Source organism: Melopsittacus undulatus, chromosome Z (assembly GCF_012275295.1).
Source record: "Melopsittacus undulatus isolate bMelUnd1 chromosome Z, bMelUnd1.mat.Z, whole genome shotgun sequence".
In the NCBI taxonomy this organism is placed as follows: domain Eukaryota; kingdom Metazoa; phylum Chordata; class Aves; order Psittaciformes; family Psittaculidae; genus Melopsittacus; species Melopsittacus undulatus.
The window spans coordinates 3,129,047-3,155,903 of record NC_047557.1 but is presented as its reverse complement, the minus strand read 5'-3'; the positions used below and the strand labels follow the sequence as shown (position 1 = coordinate 3,155,903).

The 26,857-nt window shown below is 42.5% G+C and overlaps 1 protein-coding gene across 4 annotated transcripts in view; it reads right to left on the bottom strand.

Moving 5' to 3' along the window:
* PIAS2 (protein inhibitor of activated STAT 2) overlaps nt 1-25,946 on the bottom strand; it is a 34,644-nt gene extending 8,698 nt beyond the window's left edge. For all 4 annotated transcript variants that reach the window (XR_004080074.2, XR_004080073.2, XM_005145385.4 and 1 more), the window contains exons 1-8: nt 25,826-25,946; nt 12,446-12,911; nt 9,658-9,742; nt 8,989-9,039; nt 8,777-8,867; nt 3,906-4,040; nt 995-1,100; nt 348-421 (exon numbers count right to left, since the gene is read on the bottom strand). Coding sequence is in view for 2 of the 4 variants with exons in the window: in XM_005145385.4 (XP_005145442.3) it covers nt 348-421; nt 995-1,100; nt 3,906-4,040; nt 8,777-8,867; nt 8,989-9,039; nt 9,658-9,742; nt 12,446-12,911; nt 25,826-25,849 (1,032 nt within the window). In the remaining 2 variants the exon portion in view is untranslated. The remainder of the gene's footprint in view (nt 1-347; nt 422-994; nt 1,101-3,905; nt 4,041-8,776; nt 8,868-8,988; nt 9,040-9,657; nt 9,743-12,445; nt 12,912-25,825) is intronic.
* Nucleotides 25,947-26,857: the final 911 nt, after the last annotated feature.

Sequence of the window (26,857 nt, the reverse complement as noted above, 5' to 3'; positions counted from 1 at the left end):
GTCTGTCATAGCAGCTGGCAGTATAAGCAATACCACCAAGATGAGGATATCGGAAGTTTTATTTATCACCAAATGCTTTAATTATTGTCACTCTACCCAATTAAGTCTCACCACTTCAATATGCAAGATTACACCTTCTAAAGGCCTCATTACACACAAGAAGCAATTTGATTCTAACTATTAAATGAGCTGCATCCAATTGTTTGAACACTGCCATAATCAGGTGCTTAGAGATGCACTCTTCTCCCCACTGTTTTATATTAATGAATCAGTATATAAAAAAGTGGGGCTGCTTTTAGAAAGATGAAAATACAGATCTGCATATGGTAACTTCTAGCCATACTTACAGGACACATCAGAGACACACGCAGACTGGTGGTGGCAATCTCACTATCAGGATCTGCAGTTAGTTTTTCTTTAACTATTAAAAAAGTTACAACATAGACATTATTTAAACTGCTAATCTTGATTTGCCAGTACTTTATTTCCAGCTATCTAAAAAAATTAAGCACCTAGGAAACTAACTCATAGCAATTTCAAACCACCAACAATTTCACTATTTATAAGCAACTGGCAAACTGTTCATTGCCAGATTGTTGTGCAGCAGATGCATTAACAGCCACAATGATTAGTAGAGCAAACTCAGCCCAGCATACAAAGATGAATAAAACAATCATCAGTGAGAGAGGGACAGTAAGCAAAACATGCAAGTGAAGAGAGTTTAGGAAATCTGCCTGAACCTCACAATCCACCTCCATAAGGGCTGCTCATGGAATTCCCATAAGAACATTTTGGACAGGATCTTTAAATGTGCTCCCAACCTGCACAGGTAGCCTCACTGAAAACATGCGTAATGCCCCAGCAATAGCAAAGGGAAGTTTGATACTCTAGGCATGGACTTCTTTCAGAATGCTGCAAATCCCCAAAGGATTAACAGTTAAAGCACCACCAACCACCCTCAAGAAGTACAAACAAGAAAATTAATATGACTTACTTAGTGCTCTGGAATGATCAGGGTTCCTGATGCCTTTAATTTTTAATCTCTGCAAGAGCATCGCTGAAGTGAGCTGACGGACAAGATACACAGACATGGAGTAATTCTATAAAGAGAGTGATGAAAGATTAAATATTGGTTTCATACAGTACTTTCACCATGACAACAGATCACTGTTTACACTAGTTGTAGCATACAGTAAAAACAAAAACTTGCCCATTTTGGGCTTCACAGTTATGAAAGCCTTAAGGGATAACTTCAGTACCGTGAAAGAGTCCAGTACTCTGCCAGAACTCTCCAGCCGATCCAGTCTGGGCTCTTTTCCTGGAAAGATGATTTAGAGCACAACACACCTGCCCATGCATGCAGCCTTTGAGAACTTCTCACACCTGTCTCCTAAATCCTTCCCTTTTTTCAGTGTCAATCTGTTATGGAGAGCTCAAAGTGACAAAAGATGAATGGTCTTTCAGGTACAACCACAACACCTTCAAATGGCACGCAGCTGCACCAACCTCTTTGCACCTGTTCTTTAGCTTGCTCTGCACTTTTAAGTCAAACCTCCATACCCACTCCTCCTAGGCTGGCCACATTCCCTAGCATTCACTTCTCTTCCCTAAGTCACACCACTTGCCAGCTTCTTTTGTTCAGTCTCCCTTCAAGGTCACTAGTGAAAATTCTTCAGGTCCCACTGCTACAGAATAATAATGGTTTCATCAGTATAACAAACACAGCCTGTGATCTCTTATTATCACTCCCTGCCAGTCATCTTCTTATGGCTCCTGTACTTTCTGGTACCGCTCTACTCCTCCTTTACCACCCACAGGAAAACAAGCTCTTACCCAGATGAGCCAATAAAGTAATCTAAATGCATGGGAAACCACTGAAACAAACTGGTATTCCCCCCCCCCCCCCCTTAAAGAATTACCATATACTGACTGCACTGTTTATTGCCCACAGGAAGAACTCTTATCGGCTCAAGGCTGACCAACTCTGTGGAGTTAATGCCTCTTTTGATCAGAAGCCCTCCACTATCAGACACCAACACGTCCACGAGCCCACTCCAAACTGTTCCTGGGGGTTTTATTTATGAGGATGAATCATGACAACTCCCTTGTGAGTTCTAATACTTAGAGCAGAGCACCAACAACCCAAAGAACTCACTCTACCTCCCAGGGCAAGGGGAGATGCAGGGACAACCTCCAATTCATCTCCTTCCATGACAGAATATTTTGGAATATAGAGGGGAAAAAGAAAGCAGGGATCAGCAAGACAGGCCAAGACCACACACAACACTGCTGTCATTTCCAGATCCTTGTGCTTTATGACTGGAAAACAATGGCATAGATCTTTCCCTCTACCTCTGAGAAACAAAACCTTTGCTGTCAGCATTGCCCTTCACTTGTTTCCTGAACATTAGCTTTCTCTTCAGTTTCTTTTTTAACTTGTATTTAGTGTATAAAAGCTTATACCGGAGTCTTACTTTGAAATGTGGCGTGTCTCCAGTACACAGACTTTGATTTTGAAGAAAAAAAAGTAAACTGCTTTGATAACTGAATGCAGACGGATTTACACTAGTCACAGAGAGCTGTAGGTAGTTTTTGACTTACCAACACCTGAAATGGCTGCTGCAACAGCTACCCAAACCTAAGAATTCAGAAATTCTTCACATTCTCCCTTCTTTTCCTTACTAAATCCACAGGGGGATTTCTAAAGAGACACACAGCTGTTTTGAAGGCTAATCCCTTTTCAATTATGACTAATGACTGCAGGCATTTGGAAGCAACAGGTATGTTTCAGTCACCGTCCTCTTTATCTCCTGCCACCTCAAGTCTAGTATGCTTCCCCTCAATGCAGCTTTCCATGAAGTTTAGAACTCAATTTTGAAGAAGCTTCAATTTTCATTTTTTCCCCTCCAACTCTGCATCCCTCCCCACATCGAGTCACATCTCCCTCAGGTCACCCAAACTTCCAGAATACTTTTCGTCGGAAAGAACACACATGATGTATGGTCATTTCTTAAGGAACACACTGCTCAAACACCCTCCTTTAGAAACACACACCTGCACAAGTAGGGTCCAACAAAAAGCATGTCTGAAACCCATCAACCAGAAACAGCTTGGCATCTCCCCAGGAAACCCTTCCTGCCTGTAAATTCCACCCCTTTTTTGGTATATTTGCAAGTTCGATTTTAAACTGACTCATAGAGAAATCATTTTCATGTAAAAAAAAAAAAAAAAGAGGAATTTCAGAAGAACAAAGATGGAGATAACCACTGAGCAGTTCTTCCTATGAAATAAAAATTGCTTCAGCGAAACTTATTACTTGGTTAGAAAATACAAATCCCTCAAAAGCAAATGCATGTTTCCACCCTCATGGCCTTGGCATATCTGCAGTTTAAAAAGCCTTCAGCTTTTCAATGAACAGATATTGAGAAACATGCCTTAGAATATAGAATCCCAGGACTGGTTTGGGTTGGAAAAGACCTTAAAGCTCATCCAGTTCCAACCCCTTTGACCAAGTTGCTCAAAGCCATTTTTTTACACTATGGTGCTACAAGGAGGAAAGCAGGTTTTCCTTTTGTTATTTTGTCATGAGCTGTTTTGTACTGTTTATGCCACAAGTAGTTTCAGGTAGTTTTGACACACATTTCAGGCAACCCCTAACAGCTGGCTTTCTAATGTGTATTCCATAAGGAGGTCATTGCCATGTGTATGTGAATCTTATATATGCTACTGTAAACTACCATACTTCTAGAGCAAATCTTTCCTGGCACTTATTATAAGTTCAGCCACCTAATACTAAGCTCTTGCTGGTGTACACCTGGCCAGCAATACTGAGCATTCTTTCTCAGGTTATTATTAAATGAGGTTATTTAGACAACTTCCCACATCCTACAGAACATACAGTTTACCTTCCCAATTTCGGATGCCCAGGAAATGGAAATCTGGTTTGGCACAGCTGATGACAGCCTAACTAGAGATGTTATGTTCAAGGGACGTCCAGGTCGCTTCTGTTCAATCCCGTTTTTTGGTGGAGAAGCATATCCCTGTGGAAAGAACAGGACAGGCAATAAGAGTTACCAAGTTTACCCACTGTACTCTGAAACCTGATGAAGCAGGCTTGTTAGTTTTAAACAGAACTATGGGAAGCAAGTAAACCTAGAGGCTCTCTAGGCTGGAGTCCAAATTCAACACTTACTCTGAGAAATCCCAGCCTTTGAAGTCTTAATGCCACAAGCCAAGCACAATTTTAAAGCATTGTTTTGTTCTGAAGTGGTTTTACAGAAGTGCTAAAAAAGTGGGAGAGAATGCAGTTTAAGGCCAGCTAAATTCACTAGAAGAGTAAAAAGTAATGATGCTTTTTGTCCTTTTTTAATTCCACACCACTGAAAGAGGGGAACAACACAAGGACACAGCCTTTAGTGACAAATATAACAAGTAATGAGGAGTTAATTTAGTTTTTCACACCTAGTAAACACTTCAATGATTTGATTTAAGAAACAAAGTCTTGTTCTAAGAGTTCCACATCTCCTCAATGGGTACTTTGCACCAGCTACACATAGCATCAGTAGTGATAGGCTGTACTCTACCAAGGCCCACAGAATATCAGCTCTAAGAGCTAAACAGCTTAGCTGTTGTCTGCAGGAACCAAATAAACTAGATACTGTTTGCTCAGCTTTGATGATGAACTTATGAACCTGGATAACTTCTCTGTAGTTTTATTTCTTTTATGATGCTTGCAAATCGAATCACAGACTAGAATCATAGAATACCAGGTTGCAAAGGACCCTCAAGGATCAGGAGCCAGTCAGCTCCCTTTTGCTTCTAGGCAAGCACACACTCTCCAGCATATCACAGACAGGAAGTACTCGTGCTCTGTGACAGAGCACGCAGTTTATTCATCTCACCCTGCATCTGTCACCATGAAAACAAGCCAGTCTGCAGCACAAAATCTGGGATTCTGTTCTGAGCTTACACAGCCAGCCTCCAGTCCACTCCTCAACAACCCATCCTGCACCAGAAGGATGCCACCAAAAGATTGCAGCCTTTTGTCTCTGACAGAAATGACTGCCAGATCTCATTTAGTTCAAGACAAATTTTTCCATACACAAAACTCTCTCAATAGGGATGTGCTGGAAAACACACACACACACACACATATTTCTTTTACCCAGAGAAACACACAGAGCCTTGTGCTTGGAAAAAAATGCATTACTCTGAAAGATGCCGAGTCTGAAAATAAACAGAAATAAGTAGCCTCTGCACTCCCTCAACCAAGTGTACCAAAGGATGATCACTGCTTTTAATCCAAGGAGGATGACAGTGGTCACAATTTCCTAGGTTTCCAAAGCTACTCTATTACTAATCCACATCTCACCTGACAACCAAGCCCTGGATGTGCCTCCCCACTGCCCCTTACTAATGATAGGCAGGACTCTTCCTTGTAGTGACAGCACAGGGACATGAAGCTTCTACAGGAAGGTCTGTGAGGCCAGAGCAGCAGAGAGTTGCTGAAGGACCCTCTCTGAAATGGTTCTCACCCCAGAAAAGTGTCCCGGAGTTATAAGGAACCTTGCTGTGTATGCTTTATTGCAGAACAGAGGGAGCAGATGTATGGAAACTTAAAAGAGTGACTGATTTGCTATTTCTTTAATCAAACAGAACAGCTGCAGCCATTTATAGACTATATAACCCAAATGTGTTGTTGTAGAAAGCCTTTCTTTACCATGGTGGCTTTATAATGAGCTCAAGTGGACAAACACACCATCCCTGCAATACTTAGGAGACTATTTCCACACATACTGTACCAGCCACAATAAATCTGCTGGTCTCCAACCTCAAATGAAGCCGTCTTGTTTTCAAGAGAACAATGATGCAAGTTCAAGAGACAGATTCTGCTGCACATATGCTTCATTTCAGTCAAGCTTTTGATGTGTTCTTCCACAGAGCAATGACCCTGTGATCAGACTCAATCCCATACTCCTAAAACACTTTAGACCTTCCATTTCTAGCATTCTGAGACTTAAATATTAAGAGCACTCTACCTGCCTATCACAACCAGCACTGTTTCAGACTGCCAATCCTAGTGGCTAGCAAGTGGCAACATTATCTGTGTCTTCAAGTCTCCCATGCTTCTTGTGAGAACCATCAGTCAAAGCAGGTGGAATCTGCTATAACCAAGAAAAATCGATCAACAGGAAGCAGAACTGCTCTTCTACTCGGCATTTTCCAACATGCCCTGACATATTTGATTCTGTCCTTTGAAAGATATGTACAGTGATCTGTGGAAGTCACCTGAGAAAAGCAATTTACCTTTTTGAACTTGCATATTTTGTCCTGCCTACAAAAGAAGTCAGGAGAGCCACCTGCTGTAGTGTATTATGTGTAAAATCCTTGTTACTTGCCAAGACACCAGCAGGTAAGGCTCTGCATTTACTCCTTTTAAATCAGAACCAACACTGAAAAAGGAGGAAGCAGACAGTTGTAAGAATACAAGAAAACACCGTGTTAATATGGGTTGGCACTACCTGAAGCAGTGCTGGCAGCATTTCACTGAAGTTTCTGGTACGTATTGCAGCCAACAAGATGACAAAGAATAATATGCAGACACCTGCAGTGGCATGAAATGCAACACCAGGGAACAGTACTTACTCATGTAAGTACAGAACAGTTACTGTTAAAACAGAGCAGTTCTTACTTCATAATTGTGTAAGTTGGCAATTGAGGTTGGCAGTACTAACTAATTACCTAGCACCACCACTACCGAGCTGGACAATAGTGGTCTTTGAGGCAAAGAAGTTACTTTACATTTTCTGCAACAAAAAGGAAACACGAGAGGGATGCAGACATTGACCAAATCTACAAAAACATTTGCAGGAGCACTAAGACTGTGTCATGGTTTAAAACCAGCCACACAGCTCATTAACTCACCCCACTCCCCTTGGTCCCCCAAATCCCAGAGAGCTAGGAAGGAGAATCCAAGAATGCAGCTCCCACAGGTTGAGATAAGTTTAATAACTAAGGTATAACACAAATCACTACTGCTACTACTACTACTAACAATAAAGGAAATAACAAGTGAAGAGAATACAACACCCCACCAGCCACCAACCAATAACTCACCCCACCCTGTCTGACTGAGCACCAACCGATACCTCTTCCAACACCCAGGGTACTAGCCCTTCCGGGTAACTCTCAGTTACATCCTGGGCATGATGTGGTATGGAATACCTCTTTGGCTAGCCTGGGTCAGGTGTCCTGTCTCTGCTTTCCTCCTGGCCTCCCCTCCTTCCCTGGCAGAGCATGAGGCTCAGAAAGTCCTTGGACAAACCAAACATTTGAACAGTAACTCAAAACATACGTATGATCAGCGCAACCATTCCCAGCCCAAAAGTCAAAACACTGTGCTGCACCAGCTACCAAGAAGGAGAAAAAAAAATGACTGCTACTGCTGAATCCAGGACAGACTGAGACTACATTCGCCATTCAGATCACAGCGAAGGAGAGGAAATGAAGTTACTAAGACAATTGTCATTCACTTTCTCACCTGAAGTTTCTCTCTGAGAGATTAAAGAATCATTTTATGATGTGCAAGAAGAACTTACAGGATTTATATCAAAAGCAAAGCAACAATCCACGATTACAAACTATTTCTGCTATGCCTGACATATGTTATGGATAGAGGGTGTAAACTTTCTCAGCAAGACAGAAGCAGCAGACGTTGATGTCCACAAGATAACATCAGACCAATTCTTCTTGGTGGGTAGCTTAAGGGAACAGAATCTGAAGAAGGAAAGAGAAAATCCTCAATTTTACCACAGAGAACGTAACTGGCACTTGTATGAAATACCCACTTGAAAACACTGAAAAGAAATCCTTTTCCACACTGAAGACAGATGGAAGAATAGTGATGCAATTGTTGAAGTAGGGGGAAGACAAGCTACAGAGTCTCATTTAAATTTAGTAGAGGCAAAAATGCAGTCATGGTTGCATATGCCATGGTACAGGACAACACATCTGACATCAAGAAGGTGATAAACATTTGGAAAAAGAGTTTGTCACACCTCCTTTCTTTATACAGCATTTTTCAAAACCCAGTGCTGAAAATAAGCCTCTGTACTCCTACTTTTTTCTATTTTCTATAGCTTCCAGAACGAGTCATGTAAGTTTCTCTGTTCTATAGCAGAGATACCCATTTCAGAGATCTTCCAAGAAAATTGAGTGCTTTTCCTTTTTTCTATAATATTCAAGCCTTGAGGTGACCCTGCCCACATATTTTTACAACATCAGATGCCACTGAAGTTTAGGACTACCGATAAAGCTCTGTTCCAGTACCATCAAATACTAGGAACCATCAGATGTATCTATTCTTCAACCCCACAACGAATTCCACTTTAACCAGACAGATGTAGAACAGCATAGAAACATGTACTCAAGACGGTGATACCATTCCCTCGTAACAAGAAGGAACTCAAGTCAATCATCAAGGTCTCCTACCCATCAAGTCAAGAGTTATGACAAGGACTCCCCATGCAGACACTGATTTCTTTTTGATATATTGTTAACTGCAACAGATGATGTTTCCTGTAGGTGGCTAAAACACAATTAATCCATGTAGTGGATGTAGCAAGATTAATAATAGTAATGTCTATCTCACACAGCATATGCCTAACGTTAGTAACTTGAGAAATTTGTGTGATAACAATAAACAGCTCGATTGTTTTAGCAAAATACATACACCACAGGTCACAAAGCAGCCACAAATACATACAAACAAGCTTACCAGCAATGGAAACAGCTTCCCATTTACTTTAATACACAAACTACTAGGGTAATTATCTTCTTGAGGGCAGCTTGTCTCTGCTAGACAAAACCTACATCCCAAAAAAGAGAAAACATCATTTTCAAGTGTCACCACATTGATACACCCACACAAACATCTAGACTTCTGTTACATTAGCTAATTATAATTAAAGGAGCACTATGAAAAAATACCTTAGCTGAACTTGGACTGTGTAATCTCTCCTGCCCCCAGGCATGTAGTCCCTGTGACAAAAAGAAGTACCTATTTAGACAGTAAAACTTACATTCCACGTGTATACAAAAAGAACTGGCACACCTGCCCCAACATCACTAAACTTTGCTTTTATTCTTTTATTAAGCTGTGAACAGATCTTATAAGCAATCTGTTACAGATGTATTATAAGCACCTTTGTTTAGCTACCGCAATTTCAGCAGAACTTCAGGATCAGCATTCTCTGTCAAGAGTTTATAGTGACAATAAAATATGATGTTGCCAGAGAACAAAATACTCTTTGAATTCTCTTGGCTTACACCACAGGTCTTGCAACAACATGAAACCCAGGATAAAAGATAAAAGCAGTGTTCCATTCCTGCAGCCAGGAAACATTCAGGGAAGAGAAGCTTACCACCCCTCCAAACAGTCACGATATTATTTGGAATTAAGTAATTGCTATCTCTTTAGTGGCATAGGACCTATCCCTGATGCACATAAACTCTGTGCACAGTAGTTCCTGATGAAAATGGAACATATAATCCTCTCCAAACTTACACTGACTTTATTACTGTATCTCTGAGCTTATGTGATGCATTAATGGACCAAAAATCCACATTTTCTCCTCACCAAGACACACTCTTACTTACCTGGAAAGACAGATCTCTCTGACCTGCTGAGGTGTTAAAGCAAAGATAAAAAACTTCTCTTGGAACCTCTGAATACTGCTGTGTACTAGAAAACACAAAAAAGACAGGAGAGATTTAAGCATGGTGATTAAAGTTATTAATTAAAACAGGATCTGCAATTGAGGTTTTTTTTCTGGAACAAGGCATAAGTCATTTAATACAATCAAACTGTGGTTAAACTGCATGTAACTGTCAAGAGGAAAGCAATGGAACAAATCATTCATTCAACCATACTCAGGTGGCTTAATATCACATAACACCTCAGTACTAAAACAGTTTGGCAAGCCACATTATAATCCCTTTTCCCAAAGGAGAAAGGTTCAAACAAACATGCAACAAATGTAATACTGAATACCTGACAGAACATAGGAGATGTTTGTTCTTATGTACTACAAGAAGAGAATATGCACAAGAACTTAGAAATGAACAGCTGGAAAATTACACAATTCAGAAAGAGCTACAGCCTTTGGGGAGGAAGGGGAAGAGCACAACCCCTATTGCCAGCGAAGCCAGCTAGACTTCATGTCTGGGACTTACCCCTCAGAAACATTTGGCAATAAAAGAAATTAACTAAATACAACATTTATACCAGAATCCTACTTGTCTGTCATTGATGGGAAGCAGAAATACTTTAGCATTAAGGATCCACAGGATGCAGATGTTACTTTTCTACTTTGTTCCGACTTGAGAAGTTAGAGATCTTGACCTGAAATAAAGGCAGACTGGACTTGTCCAACATTTTAAAGTAACCAGCAAGGAGGATGAACACAGGAATAGCACAACTAAGCCAGGAACATTTGGAAGAGCCAGACTGCCCTGTACACTGTGACATTTTGAAAACAAGGTCTCTACGCCCAGAACACACACACAAAAGGAACACAAACATGAAACAGGACCCAGGTGCAGCAAATACACACTAAGTTCCTCAAACAATTCAAAACAGCAACACTGTGCACTGACACACACACACACCACAGACAGCATTTTAAAAGTTTTAAAGTTTTAAAATATTACTTGAGCACATGCAAAAAAGATCATGGAAATATTCTGTTACTGAATTGAGTGTGGGTTAAAACTAAACCCCACACCTACACCTGCTCATGTGTTCTGATGTTACTATGAAAGAACAGGTACACTCATCCCTTTTAAAGAGTCACAGTGAAGCAGACCACACTCCTAGCTCTCTGATCTACCTACTTGGTTTCTGAAACTTTAATTCTCAGACACATTATAACATGGTGATACTCCCAAGGAAGTCTTCTCCTCTCAGAAAAAGGAAATTACCCATTTTGGATGATTTTCAAAGTTAGGAAAACAGCTGGTAGAGAGATTTCTAACCACCTCTACAAATCACTGACCAGGAAACAAAAGATAACTGCACAGCCCACAGCAGAAATATAATGTGTGGCACATACTGCATTATACAGAATGGAGTGACTACGTGGCCAGCAACCAGTCCAGTTAATTATAAGCTAGCAGCACAGAATAATTCAGGAGGCTAATTCAGATACCAGTCTACCACGAACAGCGAACGCAAGCAGGAGTTAGCCAGGGCACTGTGACACTGACACATTATCTCCATAAAGGCTGTGGCAGCATGAGCTGTCCAACACCAAAGCAGTGATTGTACTGATACACAGGTACAATACAAACTCCTAACAGGATGTCAGAACTCACAAGCAGAAGTGACAGCAGGTATTGTAAGTAATGTTAGCAATATTTGCTGCTTAGGTACTGGGGGGGTGACCTATGAGCAGAGTATACCTCACTGAGGTACAAATCACAGCTAAAAGACTATCAGACAAGAAACTAAAACATTTAAAAGAATGAAAACAGCTTATAAAATGCCAAAGAGTTTCTAAACTACATTACTAAATAGTTAGGCAACCATATAACGTAAGAAAGGTTGAATTTCAAGACAAAAAATAATTCTAAAGAATTGTTTGAGTGAAGAGCTTAAGAAAGCTAAACTGAGACCCCTGTCCACTCTACATTTTAGCACACAGTACAGCAACAACCTGTAGGCTGAGAAACTTCCAGCCTGTGTTAATATGAGCACAATACTAAACCTCGCTGCACTATTTCAGTGCCACCTGTCAGAACCTGCAGAACTGTCAGTGATCTGCACGTAAGGTGCATGCAGTATCTGCAGATACTACATCAACAAACGACTGAACTTGTTCTCGTTATGTTATTGCAATTTGTTAATTACTAGTAATTAGTGAAATCCTTTCCCTTTTGGCCCTGACAAAGGTGTTCCTTGCCTGTACCGGGCAGAAACTTAAGGTCCAAATCTTTTAGCCAAAAGTGAAGGTTCAGGCTAGATACTACAAAACATCTTTACTGAGAGGGTGGTCAAACAGTGGGCCAGGCTTCCTAGAAAGATAGTCAATGCCGCAAGCATGTTAGTGTTTAAAAGGCATTTGAACAGTGCCCTTAATTTTTACTCTTTAGCTCAGACAGTTAGCTGACCACCGTAGGTACCCTCTAACTAAACTATACTCCTCTGTTAGTTACTATTCAAAAAGACAAAGATCATTAATCATCTAATATTTACAAAAGAGCACACTATTTTCTGACGCATGGCTTGGCACTTTTAGGGACAAGTGTTGAAGAGAAAGCAAGGGTAACGAGAAGGGAGTTTCCCCTTATCTGCAGCTGCAAAAGCCATTTAAGTCTGGAGTTAGTGCTGTCACAAGCAAGACCTATTCCATTAATTAAGCAACACACAGAGCCAATAAACACTTACCCAGACTTGTAGGTTTTATGAGCACATCAAGCACATCATAAAAAGGTAGGCTTTTCAACTGGACATCGGGATGAACAGGTGGAATCGGAGGGGATAGCCGCTCCATGTGGGATTTAGTGTTTCGAAGGAGCACAGGACTGACAGGCGAGGAAGGAGCCTGAGATGTGACTGAAGTAGAAGGGAGCGGGTGAATGCCAGCAGCAGCCAGGTCAGGCTCGACAGAGGAACTGCTGTCCAGACTGAAAACAGCAGGTCTTATAGCCGATGAATCCGGAAGACCTTCAATTGTCCTTGGGTACCTACGTCTGTAGAGTTCTTTGATTTTTATCTGAACTGCTGGGCTGCAGCCGCTCTTCAGTAAGTGCAGTGCTCTCATCAGCAGGTCATGTTTCCGCCCACTTTTATTACGTCCAGCAAACCCCAACAATACTTGTAGTTCAGAAACACGAAAACTTGATACCATATTCTATAAAAAGAGAAAAAAGCACAAGTGAACAAACAGTACCCTGAGTAGAACATTTTGAGGACCACAGTGAAGCACCTGAGCTTCCATCATTCTAGTTTCACACTTGTTATCTCAGGTACTATCCTATACCCTCTCCCAGCACAAAAGTGTAGTTAAAAACACAGAAATAAAGTTTCCAGGCTGAAAGTTGAGTTTGCTTTTATTAAATTATATTTGGTTATATTTCAAAGACTTCTAATCGTCTCCATTCTCAAGCAAGAGCAACAACAAAACCTTAATGCAACCTAGGCAGTGCTACTTTAAATTCACAGACAGAAATAAGCTCTAACACAAAATATTCCACTCCATTAAATAAAGAAAAAAACAAATTAATCAGTATTATTACCACTTTTCCAACGCATTTTAAGAAATAAGGAAGTGTTTAAGTTCTGCATAGTTCGTTTTTTATTTTGGGCAGTCTGTTGAATGCATGCTTGAACAGAAACAGGCACATCAGCTCTCATTCCTGAAAGGATGGCAAAACAAGGTGGACAGTTTTTAAGAGGTGTATATCACACTAAAAAAACTGTTTAACCAACATAATTAATTCTTCCAGAAAGTCACAGCAAGCTTCTTGTCCTTTTCATACCACATTCTGGTATTGGGGAACACAAAGATCTCTTCAAAATAAAACAATACTATTTATCAGAGTTTGTTGTGGAACACTGAGGATTGATCTATGAAGTTGATAAACAGAAATATTCTCATTTAAAAACAAAATAAATTAAAAAGCAAACTCTGAGAAGGAGGTGATTTTCTCCCCCCATTACTACAAACAAGTAATTTGGCACAGGCACATGATCTCACATTTTTGTGAGACAGCTCTCTTCAGGGGTATGAAATTATCCAGAATTCTTCTAAGCCATCTACCTTCTTATTTCTGTGTGACATTTTCACTGTAACCAGGAGATGACGTTTTAAAGATTAAGGAACATCCAACTTTAATCTATACTGCTGTACCATACCAGCTCCACATTCAAGGACTGGCAGATTAAGGCTTAACAGAGAAGGTAGGCATCAGCAGACATCTGGCATGATAAAAGATACTTCTAAAAAAGCTCAGAAGTGCATTGTTAACTTTTAAATTGTAGTTCAGTTCAAAATATATAAAGCTTTGGGTGTTGATTTCAGAAGGAATACATCTCACAGTGCAATGTTTGGGATTTACTTTCCCTAACCAATACTATTGCAATGTTTACAGCCATGTATTTAACATAAATGGGATGTCAACAGAAGTTGTAACAACCATGCAGTCAGACACCAAAAAATTAGATGTCCCCTGTGCCCCTAACTGCTTGCTTCCTGTTTTCTGCTTAATGTTGAGAGAAGCAATCCTGCCCCTCTACTCTGCTCTCATGAGACCTCACTGGAGCACTGCGAGCAGTTCTGGTGTCCTCAACATAAAAAGGACGTGGAACTTTTGGAACATGTCCAGATGAGGGCCATGAGGATGATCAGGGGCTGGAGCACCTCCTGTGTGAAAACAGGCTGAGAAAGTTGGGGCTGTTCAGCCTGGAGAAGGCTGTGTGGAGACATTGGAGCAGCCTTCCAGTATCTGAAGGGGGCCTACAGGGATGCTGGAGAAGGACTCTTCACTAGGGACTGTAGTGACAGGACAAGAGGTAATGGGTTAATACTTAAATATGGGAAGTTTAGATTAGATATAAGGAAAAAGTTCTTTACTGCAAGGGTGGTGAGGCACTGGAATGGGTTGTTCAGGGAAGTTTTGAATGATCCATCCCTGGCGGTGTTCAAGGCCAGGCTGGTGGCATGCTCTAGTGTGAGGTGTCCCTGCCCACGGAAGGGGGGTTGGAACTGGATGATCTTAAGGTCCTTTCCAACCCTAACTATTCTATGATTCTAATTTACTTTAGAGAAAGACAGATCAGGGAATTGAGCCAGATGAAAACTGAGTTTCAGATCATATAATCATTGACGTTGGAAAAGACCTGTAAGATCATCAAGTCCAACCGTTGCCCAGGACTACCAAGGACTCCACTAAGCCATATCATTAAGGGCTTCACCTACACAGTTTTAAATACCACCAGGGATGATACACTCCTCTGCGGTCCTGCACAGCCTGTTCCAGGGCTTCAAAACCCTGTCAGGGAGGGATTTGTCCTGATACCTTGTCTAAACCTCCCCTGGTGCAGCTCAAGGCCACTACACCTTGTCCTATCACTTGCTACTGGGGAGAAGATACTGACCCCACATCACTACAACCTCCTTTCGGTAGTTGTTGATTCAGAAAGACAGCCTCTTTGTCTCATTGTAGAGAGTGATCAGGTCCCCCAAGCCTTCTCTTCTCCAGACTGAACACTCCAGGTCCCTCAACCACTCCTCATCACACTTGTGCTCCAGGCCCTGCACCAGCTCCACTGTCCTTCTCTGGCCCTGCTCTAGCACATCAATGTCTTTCTTGGAGTGAGGGGCTCATCACTGAACAGGATTTGAGGTACAGCCTCACCAGTGTCCAGTACAGGGGGGCTGATCCCTCCCATGGCCCTGTGGCCACACTATTGCTGATACAAGCCAGGATGCTGCTGGAATTCATGGCTGCCTGGACACAAGTTGCTCACATTCAGCTCTGTCAATCAGGACCTCCAGGTCCTTTTCCATGAGCAGCTTTCCAGCCACTCTTCTCCAAGCCTGGAGGGCTTGCATGGGGTTGCTGTGGCTCAAGTGCAAGACCTGACACTTTGCCTTGTTGAAACTCCTACAATCACCTACAGCTCATCTATGCAGCCTGTCTAGAACTTCTTGTGTCATTACTAGACAGCAGCAGCAAGCAGTGTTTCAAGGGCCACATTACTCATGCAAATCAAGACCACCATCTAAAGTACTATGTAAGTACTCTCAAGAGGCACACCCTTTCCTTATTGCTGATGGGATGAGGTTTATCCTATTTCAACATTTCTAGACAGCCAGTCTGGGAACAGTGATGCTTCTATCAAGTAGCTATCACGGAGCTATCCCAGCAGTTTGGTATTCCCCCAACATCTCATCTATAAATGCACCATGTAAGCAATTATCAGTGAAAGCAGCATCTCATGAGGTATTGAGTGATTCACCTCAAGAAAAGCCCAACAGCAGATGTCACCTTAATTTCACCCCAGCAGCTTCCCTCAATAGCACAATACAAGAAAAGAGGAGAGAGAAATAGAATTCCATTCAGTCTGCAAGTTGCTGGATAAGGCTAGTTTCCACCTGGCAATCCCGTGCCAATTTTCCTTAGTCTCACAGTCAAACAGGGTGAAGAAAATTAAGTGTTTCAGTATTCATAAAAAAACAGCCTGGAGTACTTTAATAGCTTTATAGTCATGCCACATAAGAAATTGTGTTAAAAGACAGTACTGAAAGTCAAGAATTTCATGAGAAGTTCAAGTTACCTGCTTTGACAGCATAAGCTTGATAACAACATCACCTTCTTTATTTCAGAGGCTGGCAGTAAGCATGATTCTGGATTCCATAATCAGAATGCATATGAATAAAACAATCCTTTACACTGAGATTAAGGAAATAGCATGTACTGCAAAATACTACCTCTTACCCTCCCTGCTACCTTCTGTGCATTCCTGAAAGTTAATCAAGGTGAAATGTGCAGCCAATCATGCCTTGAAACAGCTAACATTTTATGCTGAAACTGCACAAATAAGCATTTCGTTACAAGATGGAGTTTATTTTATTAGAATACACAGGCTAGCTTCAATACCAGAGTCAGCAAGATTTTAAATTAACACCTTCATTAAAAATAAAGAATATAAAAAAAGAAATAGAGTATAAAAGATATAAGTATCTTATATAAGAATACTTATCTTCTATAAGTATAAAACATGCAAGAGTATAAAAAAAATACAGTTTTGTCCATCAACGCAAAAATCTTACACATGCCTTTGGAAGAAGTCTTACAAATATGAGTTTTACTGAAGTTACTAAACAACAGCTTTTGCAGCATTTTCTCCTGAAGCTGACTGCATATTCCCTTTAAGGCAACCACCACATGTATGAAAACACAGCTAATCTGACCTACAAATCACGCATGGCCTTCTATGAAAAGGTTATGGCATTTGTGGACAAGGGAAGAGGAACTAACACCATGTACCTGGACTCCACTTATTTCCTTGTCTCTAAACTGGAGAGAAACTCCAATTTGACAGGTGGGCCACTCAGAGGATAAGGTAGCCAAGGCATTGATGTTCAAGTGGAGACCAGTGACAAGTGATGCTCCTCATGGGTTGGTGTTGAGACCAACATTGTTTAACATCTTTGTCAGCAACATGAACAATGGGATCAAGTGCACCCTCAGCATATTTGCTGTTGAAACTGACCTGTATGGTGCTTTTGACAGGCTGGAGGGAAGAGGTGGGATCTAGACAAGATGGGGAGGAGAGACCGTATGAATCTCATGGAGTTCAGTAAGAACAAATGCAAGATCCTGCACATGGGTCAAAGGAATTACAAGCACAAACACAAGCAGAGGGAGACCAGATGGTGCAGCTTTGAGAAAGAGTTTGGGGGTTTGGCTGATGAGTTCCCAATGACTTGGCCACACGCACTTGAGCCCAGAATCACAGAATCCCAAGGGTTGGAAGGGACCTCAAAAGATCATCTAGTCCAACCCCCTGCAAGAGCAGGGTAACCTAGAGTACATCACACAGGAACTTGTACAGGCGGGCCTTGAATATCTCCAACATAGGAGACTCCACAACCTCCCTGGGCAACCTGTTCCAGTGCTCTGTCACTCTCACAGTATGCTCCAGTTTACACCCATTGCCCCTTGTCCTATCACTGCATATCACTGAAAAAAAACCATCATCCTGACACCCACCCCTTACATATTTGTAAACACTGATGAGGTCACCCCTCAGTCTACTCCAAACTAGAGACCCAGCTCCCTTGGCCTCTCCTCATAAGGGAGGTGTTCCACTCCCTTTGTCATCTTTGTGGCTCTGCGCTGGACTCTTTCAAGCAATTCCCTGCCCTTCTTGAACTGAGGGGTCCAGAACTGAACACAATATTCCAGATGCGGCCTCACCAAGGCAGAGGGGGAGGAAAACCTCTCTTGCCCTACTAACCACACCCTTTCTAATGCACCCTAGGATGCCATTTGCCTTCTTGGCCACAAGGGCACATTGCTGGCTCATGGTCATCCTCCTATCTACCAGGAGCCCCAGGTCCCTTTCCCCTTCACTACTTTCCAGCAGGTCAACCCCCAACCTGTACTGGTACATGGGCTTGTTCTTCCCCACATGCAAGACTCTACACTTGCCCTTGTTGAATTTCATCAAGTTTCTCCCCGCCCAACTCTCCAGCCTGTCCAGGTCTCGCTGAATGGCAACACAGCCTTCTGGTGTGTCAGCCACTCCTCCCAGTTTAGTGTCATCAGTGAACTTGCTGAGGGTACACTCAGTTCCCTCATCCAGGTCATTGATGAAAATATTAAACAGCACTGGTCCCAGCACTGGTCCCAGCACCAACCCCTGAGGGACTCCACTGCTCACAGGCCTCCAGCTAGATTCTGCCCCATTGACCACAACTCTCTGCCTTCTTCCTTTCAACCAGTTCTTGATCCACCTCACTACCTGATCATCAAGCCCACACTTCCTTAGCTTATCTATGAGAATGCTGTGGGAGACAGTATCAAATGCCTTACTGAAATCAAGAAAAAACACATCTACCACTCTACCATCATCCCTTCACCTAGTCACTTCCTCATAGAAGGCTATAAGGTTGGTCAAACATGACTTCCCCCTCATAAAACCATGTTGGCTGGTCTTAATGACACCCTCATCCTTGATATGCCTAGAGACGAACCCCCCTGTGTGCTGGGCTGCACCCCCAGAGCATCAGCAGCAGCTCAGAGAGGGGATCCTGCCCCTCTGCTGAGCTCTGGGGAGACCCCCCACAGCCTCCGCAGTCCTGATCCAGCTCTGGGGCAGCAGCACAAGAAGGACATGGAGCTGTTGGAGCGAGGCTAGAGGAGGCCATGGAGATGCTGCGAGGGCTGAAGCAGCTCTGCTCTGGAGCCAGGCTGAGAGAGCTGGGCTGGGGCAGCCTGGGCAAGAGAAGGCTCCTGAAGGGGACACCTGAGAGCAGCTCCAGTGCCTAAAGGGGCTGCACGAAACCTGGAGAGTGGCCTGGGACAAGGGCCTGTAGGGACAGGCCAAGGGGAATGGCCTGATCCTGCCAGAACAAGGGAGACTGAGATAAGCTCTTAGGAGGAAGTTCTCCCCTGCAAGGGTAGTGAGGTGATGGCACAGGGTGTTCAGAGAAGCTGTGGCTGCCCCATCACTGACAGTGTTCAAGGCCAAGCTGGACAGGATTTGGATCAACCTGGTCTAGTGGAAGTTGTATCTGCATGTGGCAGGAGACTGGAACTGGATAAGCTTTAATGTCCCTTCCAACCCAAACCATCCTATGATTCTTTACACATTTTAGCTTATTACTCCATTTATAGATACATCAAAGTGGGCATTTGTTACGATCAACACTCTTTCATGGAGGCACAGCATATGCTTAGGAGCATTTCTGATCATGGTGAAAGACAGATAATACTTCAAACAAACTCTACCAAGTTAGTTTCTTTTGGGAGTTCAGCAATATCGTAAAAGACTGCAGCCTAGCTATTAGCATGCTTTTCACACCACTGAATTAAGATTAGACACTCAAGTTGTGTCATGTAAAAGCCATCAATTTTCTCTTGAGAAGTTCTTTACAGCTGTGCAGCCCCAGAAAAAGCTTTTTTAACACAGCTTTAATACAGAAGACCAGAGCCATTTCATTTTTAATGTTCCTCCATGAACACAAAGAATAGTTTCACAGAACTTTAAGGAAGGAAATCAAACTAGATAATTCAAGCACTTCTATATTCCAGAAACATTTTTTCCCCTCAAATTTGTACTTGAAGGTCATAAGAATTTTCACAGGTTTTTTTTTGTTTGTTTCTTACTGCTAAAGTACAGCAGGCATGATTCATAAGCAGAAATATTGCTCTAAAGCATTAAGCCGCAGGCTTATGTAGAATGGCATTAATTTCTCAGGGGTGATGTTAAGGAGTCCAGGAAACACTGACATGCCACCGAAATCAAGGGCAGGCATATTCCAGAGCAAAGTAAGGGAATGAAGGTCTCTCTCAAGAGATACACGATTCTCCACATTCCCCCTGCAAAACTACCTGAAACAGCCACTGTACTTACATAAATGAATGACAGGTAACCAAGAGTGTCTGTTAAATTCTTGACATGTCTACAGTAAACAACTGTCGCTTCTAGGGCAAGAGCAACTGCTCAAGTACTGAACCCTATACTCGAATCAGCAGAAGCAATTCAAGAGTTCTCATCAGTCTCCCCTAAGAGCTCTGCCTCAGCCCCAGCCACTTCCACACTTTCTCTGCAGAGTATGAAGGCTGTATCAAAAGAACATACAACAATTCAACCCCACAAATCCTTAGTCCTGGCTTTGAGACCTTTTCTGGACACTCATAGCATTGAACCACATTTCTGACATCTTCTGCAATAGATTTACATACATGCTTATTTACAGAGGGCTACAGATGTCTAATAGCAGTAAGAACAACGTGTGTCTTGGGGTGGTCCTCAGTATTGTAGGGATTTTTCTTTGGACTACCTCTAGCCTGGCTCCTGAGTTAGCCATTAATTTTCCAAGTTGCATGTACTTAATGTAACAGGGAAAATCCTAAATCAGTTGTTTGCATTCATTTCACATTAGACACTCCAAACAAAGCTTGACCCATTCCACTGCAGACTCATTTTTTAAGCACAATAAGCTACATTAACTCCTTCCTCCCCCCATCACTGTGTCTCAGCCAAATCATTAAGTTTTAATTATTCTAGATACAACAAACTTTTAAGGTATCACTCACTGAAGCCTCACTGGTTTGAAAAAGTGACTGCGCATCTAGAAGGAACAGGAGAATTACACACAGATATAAAATAACAATATCTTTTTGTAAGTTATTAACAGTATTTTATCACACAGTATCTTATTTAATCCACTCAACATTTAACTGCAACTTAAGTATCACTACAACACCAACAGAAACTAGGTATCTATTCTATACATTTTAAGTTCACCTCAGACCAACAAAAGATATTTGATTTTTACGTCAAATCAAACACATATGCAATACAATGTTACTAACACAGCTATAATAAAGCAGAATACAACAGAGTGCCTGGCAATGAGTTTGAAAAGGACACAAGAAAACTGATTTCTTGTCTGCCAATTCAGCACTAAGCACTGCTTCACCTGGTAAACAGGCAAATACTGTATATTAGACTGGAAAAATAAACCAAGAGTGGAAAGCTACCAAGTCTTGCATGAAAAGATCCAATACACACAAGAAGGAAATTTCAATTCCTGTATTTTATATGGCATTAAAACCATACTGCTCTTCACATTTGAAACTCATGACTTCAGTACTGGCTATGCAAGAGCAAAAATTAAAAGTACTACTTCCTTTCACCATTTATAAACCCTGATTTCCAGTAAATTCTGTATAATCTCCCCTTTTGCACAGGAAATACGAGCATATAGCCATCTCTTCTCATTGAGGTTTTCTTCCCATAGTGGCCCTGAAACTGATTGCCAATGTCATACAAATTAGTTTTGGCACTGCTGTGGTTTAAATGCAGCACCACACAGCCTCTCGCTTACTCTCCCCCTTTCCCTCCTCTCACAGTGGACAATCAAAAGAATGTAAAGTCCATGGGCTGAGATAAGAACAATTTAATAACAACGTAAATACAGTGGTAATAGAAAAAAATACCAACAATAATGGTAATAGAGAGCAGTAGAGGAAATGAAAGCTATGAACACAAGTGATATGTAATGCAATTGCTCAGCACAGGCTGATACCCAGACTGGTCAGAGCAGCAACGTGCCCTTCTGGGTAACTGCTCCCAGTTCATATAATGGGCATGACATGCTGTGGTACAGAATACACCTTTGGTACTGGGAGCTGAGTAGTTATAGTGTGTTGCAGGGGTTGAAATAGCCAAATTCCTTGCAATGGAATTCTGGTCCCTCTTTTTCTCCTTTGAGCCACAGTGCTTTTCATGCAGGTTGGAGCTGCCACATGTAGCTTTTAACCCTAAGCAAGATATGAACCATATTCAACAACATACCAACACCCAGCAATAGGGCCAGGCTGGTTTCAGAATCCCAAAAATATTCAAAGGTTTTCAAACTTCTAAACACTGCTCTAAATATCCTAGTGGGGGAGACGAGAGGGAATATCTCCTTGAGGAGGAATAGGCATGATTATTAATAGTTCCCATTAGATAGCTCAAAGTATAGAGGCGATGGCAGTGCTGAGAACACGTATCAGATCAGTTTTACAAACCCCTATTTTAAAGTAAAACAAAATACCTTAGCCCAAGCCCCAGCGGCAATAAACACCAAAACAGGGAATGTATACTGCAAGCAAGATATGACATAATGCCACTTTGAGACCAATACACTGGCCATGACATGCTGTGGTATGGAATACCCCTTGGGCTAGTTTGGGCCAGAGGTTGGGTCTCTGCTTCCTTCTGGCTTCTGGTGCCCCTCCTCACTGGCAGAGCATGAGACACTGGAAAGTCCTTTATCAGAGTAAGTGCTACTGAGCAACAACAAAAACATCCTTGTGCTATCAGCATTATTTTCAGGCTAAAGCCAAAACACACCACTCCACCAGCTACCAGGAAAATTAACTGTTACAGCTGAAAGCAGGACACACAAGCTATTTGTTTGCCTATAAAGAGATTTTCTTTTTGTCCATAAAGATGAAACTAACCTTACTTCAAAACCCAACAACACAAACTATTAGACTGAAGCTCTTATCTTCTAAACTAGGGATCTGCAATGTTTCAAGGATAACATATTATTTGTTTCCAAATTAGAGTCAGGATGCCAGCAGAAACTTAGGAGACCCAAGAAACTGTCTTTCTCTCTAAGCAATAAATACAACCTATCCTCTTAACAGCAGTATTTTGCTGTGATGCAAACTGTATCTTCAAGCCAAATCTTGATCAGAATTTGCTTGGAGCTGGAATTGTTGTCTCACAGATGGCTCTCACAAGGAGCTGTAGTTCCCCTCTCCTGGGCCAATTCTGCTCAAAATTTGTGTTCACATGCCAAATCTGGCCTCCACACCATACTGCTGACTTCTGTTTCATGTCTGCCTATGCCCATGTAATCCCTTTGACATTCATTGGGCTGCCCATAAGTGTGAATTATGGATAAAGTTATGAGCCATGCTCAAGAACACAGCTGTGAACAGAAGGCCTGGTAACTGTACCTTAAAAATACAAGAAAGATACAGTTGTGCTCACCAAAGCTTCTCAGCCACTCACTAATATTCCAGAAACTGGTAAGCTACAGAATTCAATAAGCACTAATGATCAATCAGGGATTAATATGAAGATCTGGACGGGTAAACCTTATACTAGACATTTTCAGCAACAGCTTGAGAAGCAGTGACTGTGATTACAGCTGATTCCAAATCTTTTAAGATTTTCAAAAGGCCTGATGTAACAGCAGGTTCCTTTGAGTCTGTTTTCTTTCACTACAGTCTCTCAGTAAAAAGCTTTTAGTCACAGTTCCCCAGAACTTTTACTCTGAAGACACAGAGTATAGCAATATTCTAACAAGTACTAAAACAATCCCTTGTCATGAGAACAGAAAAATGTTGCCCCTATATGTTTCCCTCATAAACAGGACTTAAGAGACAACTCTCACCTCCTGCTTTCTGGCCTTAACAATGTACTAAAATAAATTCAACTGTCCGAATTGCCTCAGTGGCTTTTTACAAGGCAGGTAGAACTCACATACAAAAGGAAGTTACAATCAACAATAGAACAGCAAACAATACTGCCATAAAAATGTCCCACACCTTAATTTATAAAGCAGCAGTTTAAATCATTCCAAAAGGTCAATTAATGAAACCTATTGGTGGGGGAAGGAGGAGTGCCTCTTCCTTGGCCAAAAGCAGGAATAATTGTTGTGGAAAAAAAAAAAAAAAAAACAAAACAAAACCACAACATACACAAAAACAAAAACAAACACCCAACCCCTTAAATCTGCAGACCAAGTGCCTGGTATTCAAACAGACACATTCCTCCTTAAAAAGAAAAAATAAAGGCAGTAAAGACCTTGAAGACGTGAGGCAGTGTACTATATTCTCTTCCAAAAAACATCTACAGCTTTCCCAAAATGGGCCATGAATTATCATCAGCTGGATGTTGAAGACTTAGAGAGGCTCCAGGCTAACATTCATTTCACAGGCACCCTAGCTCACAAGTAAGATGAATGGGAACACCAAGAGACACTTATCCAGACTAGTATCTTTAACTACTAATACCTGGGTTTTTTTTCGAGTGAGAGGACACTCCTGTAGTTGGCCTGAAACCCATTCCTCTTTTCCCTCCATACTTTGTTACTTCTAGCAAGCAACTCAGGTGTATATATAATTTCAAAGGTATTTTAGGTATCAAATTCCCAGCAGTCTACCAGTACTACCAGCACTTAGTACTCTAGATAGTACTACCAGTACCATCTAGATAAGTGATCATAGCACTTGGAAAATATGGATCACTGCTCTAGCTCAAGCCTGGAGAAGAGCCACACTAAGAAAAGTTATCACTGCTACAAAGTTTACACCAGGATTTTAGCCACCTACATAGCTAAAACCCTTTGAGTGACCTTGGAACATAGCTGAAAGTGAGTGAGAACACTAAACAAGAAAATGTGCAAATATAAAAAAGTTTTCAAAATAAGTTTAACTTAAGATAAAATAAGCCAACCCTCCTTAAAACCGAACTAGAGAACTAATCAAACAAACTCAATTCTTTCCATGAGATTTTTATAACCGAGCTCCCAAGCTACACTACAGCCACTTCACCCCAAGAAGTGCAAGTGCTGGAACAATGCTTAAGTGTAGGCGATTCTCTGGCAATCGTATATTCCAGTTTGTCAGACTACAGTCAACTTAGCCATGAGACCTTCCTGTACACTGAAGCCTCACTCACAGCAGTTCCTATTTAGCTGACTTATTCCTTCTGTAGGGAAGTCCAGGTCGGGGCAGGGGGTGTGTTCAGCTTGCATGCAGCATTCCCTCGGCAGCACTTCTGCAGGTGTGGGTGCTGCAGAAGGACAACCTGCTCCTTCTGAACAAAGATACTCACAGACTGCTCACGAAACACGAGGAAAGACAGAAACGATGCAGTCAGCTCTTTGTGTACACATCTTAAAATATGAAAGGCCACCACACACACAGACAGAAAAAGCTGCTACATAAAGTCCATGACTGCAATATAAAGACATTGAACTGAAGATAAAACAGGCCTGGAAAAGGAATACAAGATTTTACGCCTCACAGGTGCAGCCTTCCCGGTTAGAAAGCGGTTAATGAATTTTAAAAAACTCAGTAATCATTAGCATGTTCAAGGATCCGGTAATTATTCAGCATTCTCCCTTCGGTTCGCAGCGCTGCGCCCTCCTGAGGCCGAGGGAGCCCGGCCCGTCGCCATGCGAGCCCCAGTACCGGGTCAGGGCCCGGCTTCCCGACCGGTTGGGCCGCATGGAACAGCTTTTAAGATGTCGGGAGCAGGATGTGTGTGTGGGGGCAGAACCGCACCTACACCACACACCGGGAATGGAGAGCGGCCTGGCCGGGCTCCCCCAGGGGGCTGGGGGGGCAGTGCAAGGGAGGGTTTCCTCAGACAGCGGTTCCTCCCCGGGGAAGGGCCCCGGTGTTTTCCGGCCGGGCTCATCGCTCCTCCTCAGGCACGCACCCAGGGGTGAGGAAAGGCCGAGGGACCGGGGGTGGTGGGACCTCAACCCGCCCCTCCGCCGCCTCTCTCCCTCCTCACCCGCAGCTCCTCGAAATCCGCCATTTTCTACCCGCTGATGCTGCTGCTGCTGCTGCCGCCGCCGTCGCCGGGCCCCGCCGCCACCATCGTGCACCCGGTGCGCGCCCCCGGCACGTGACGGCGGAGGGCGGCTCCGGCGAGGAGCGGGGAAGGGGTGGGACACGACGGGGCTCCGTGGCTCAGCACGGCGGGGCGGCCCTCAGGGGGACGGGGAGGAGGAAGCGTGAGGTAAACCCGCCTGTTTCTGTACATGTATACACACCGCGGTACCGACCCCGGCCGAGCGGGGTGCCCAGACCCCGCGGGGCTGAGGGGAGAGGCGGCTCGGCGTGCAGCGGACCCCCGCTGGGCATAAAGGAGAGCGGGCATGCGTCCTCTCAGGGCTGCCGGGCTCCTTCAGGGCTGCCGGGCTCCCTCCCTTCATGGGTAACAGCGAGGAGGATGTACTCAGCAGTTAAACATTATTATTATATTCATTTAAAAACAAAGAAGGAAAACCAAATAATACAGCCTTGCTACTGCATTGCACGAAACGGAAAGGTCAAACTTGCTGCGGTTTTATAGCTTTCTTAGCTTTATCCATCTCATCAAGAACGTTCTCATAATTTGCATTATAACGGTGATGTGACACGTTTTATTAATAAAAAATGAAGCGAAAATGTCACTGGCTGTAAGCTTCAGAATTTGGATAATGGGTTTCCTGCTGTAAGGGAAATGTTGAGACATTTACAGAAAAATAAACATTGAGGTGCAGCTGAGAATATTATTTTCCAAAGCAGTGAGAGATCATTATCTAGTCACAATAATTACCTAGTCACAATATTCAGTTTCATTGGCAACAGTGCCATTAAACCAAACAACCGGTTTATTGCAATAAAATAGAAATGAAAAAGTAAAAACTGAGCCAGCAAACAGGCAAACAGCCAAACCAACCCAAAGCTCAAGAGACATTTGGGGGGGGAAGGGGGGAGAAGATCTGAAATGCAAAATGTATTTGCCTATATTAACCAAAAGGCAGCAATTTTTGCACAA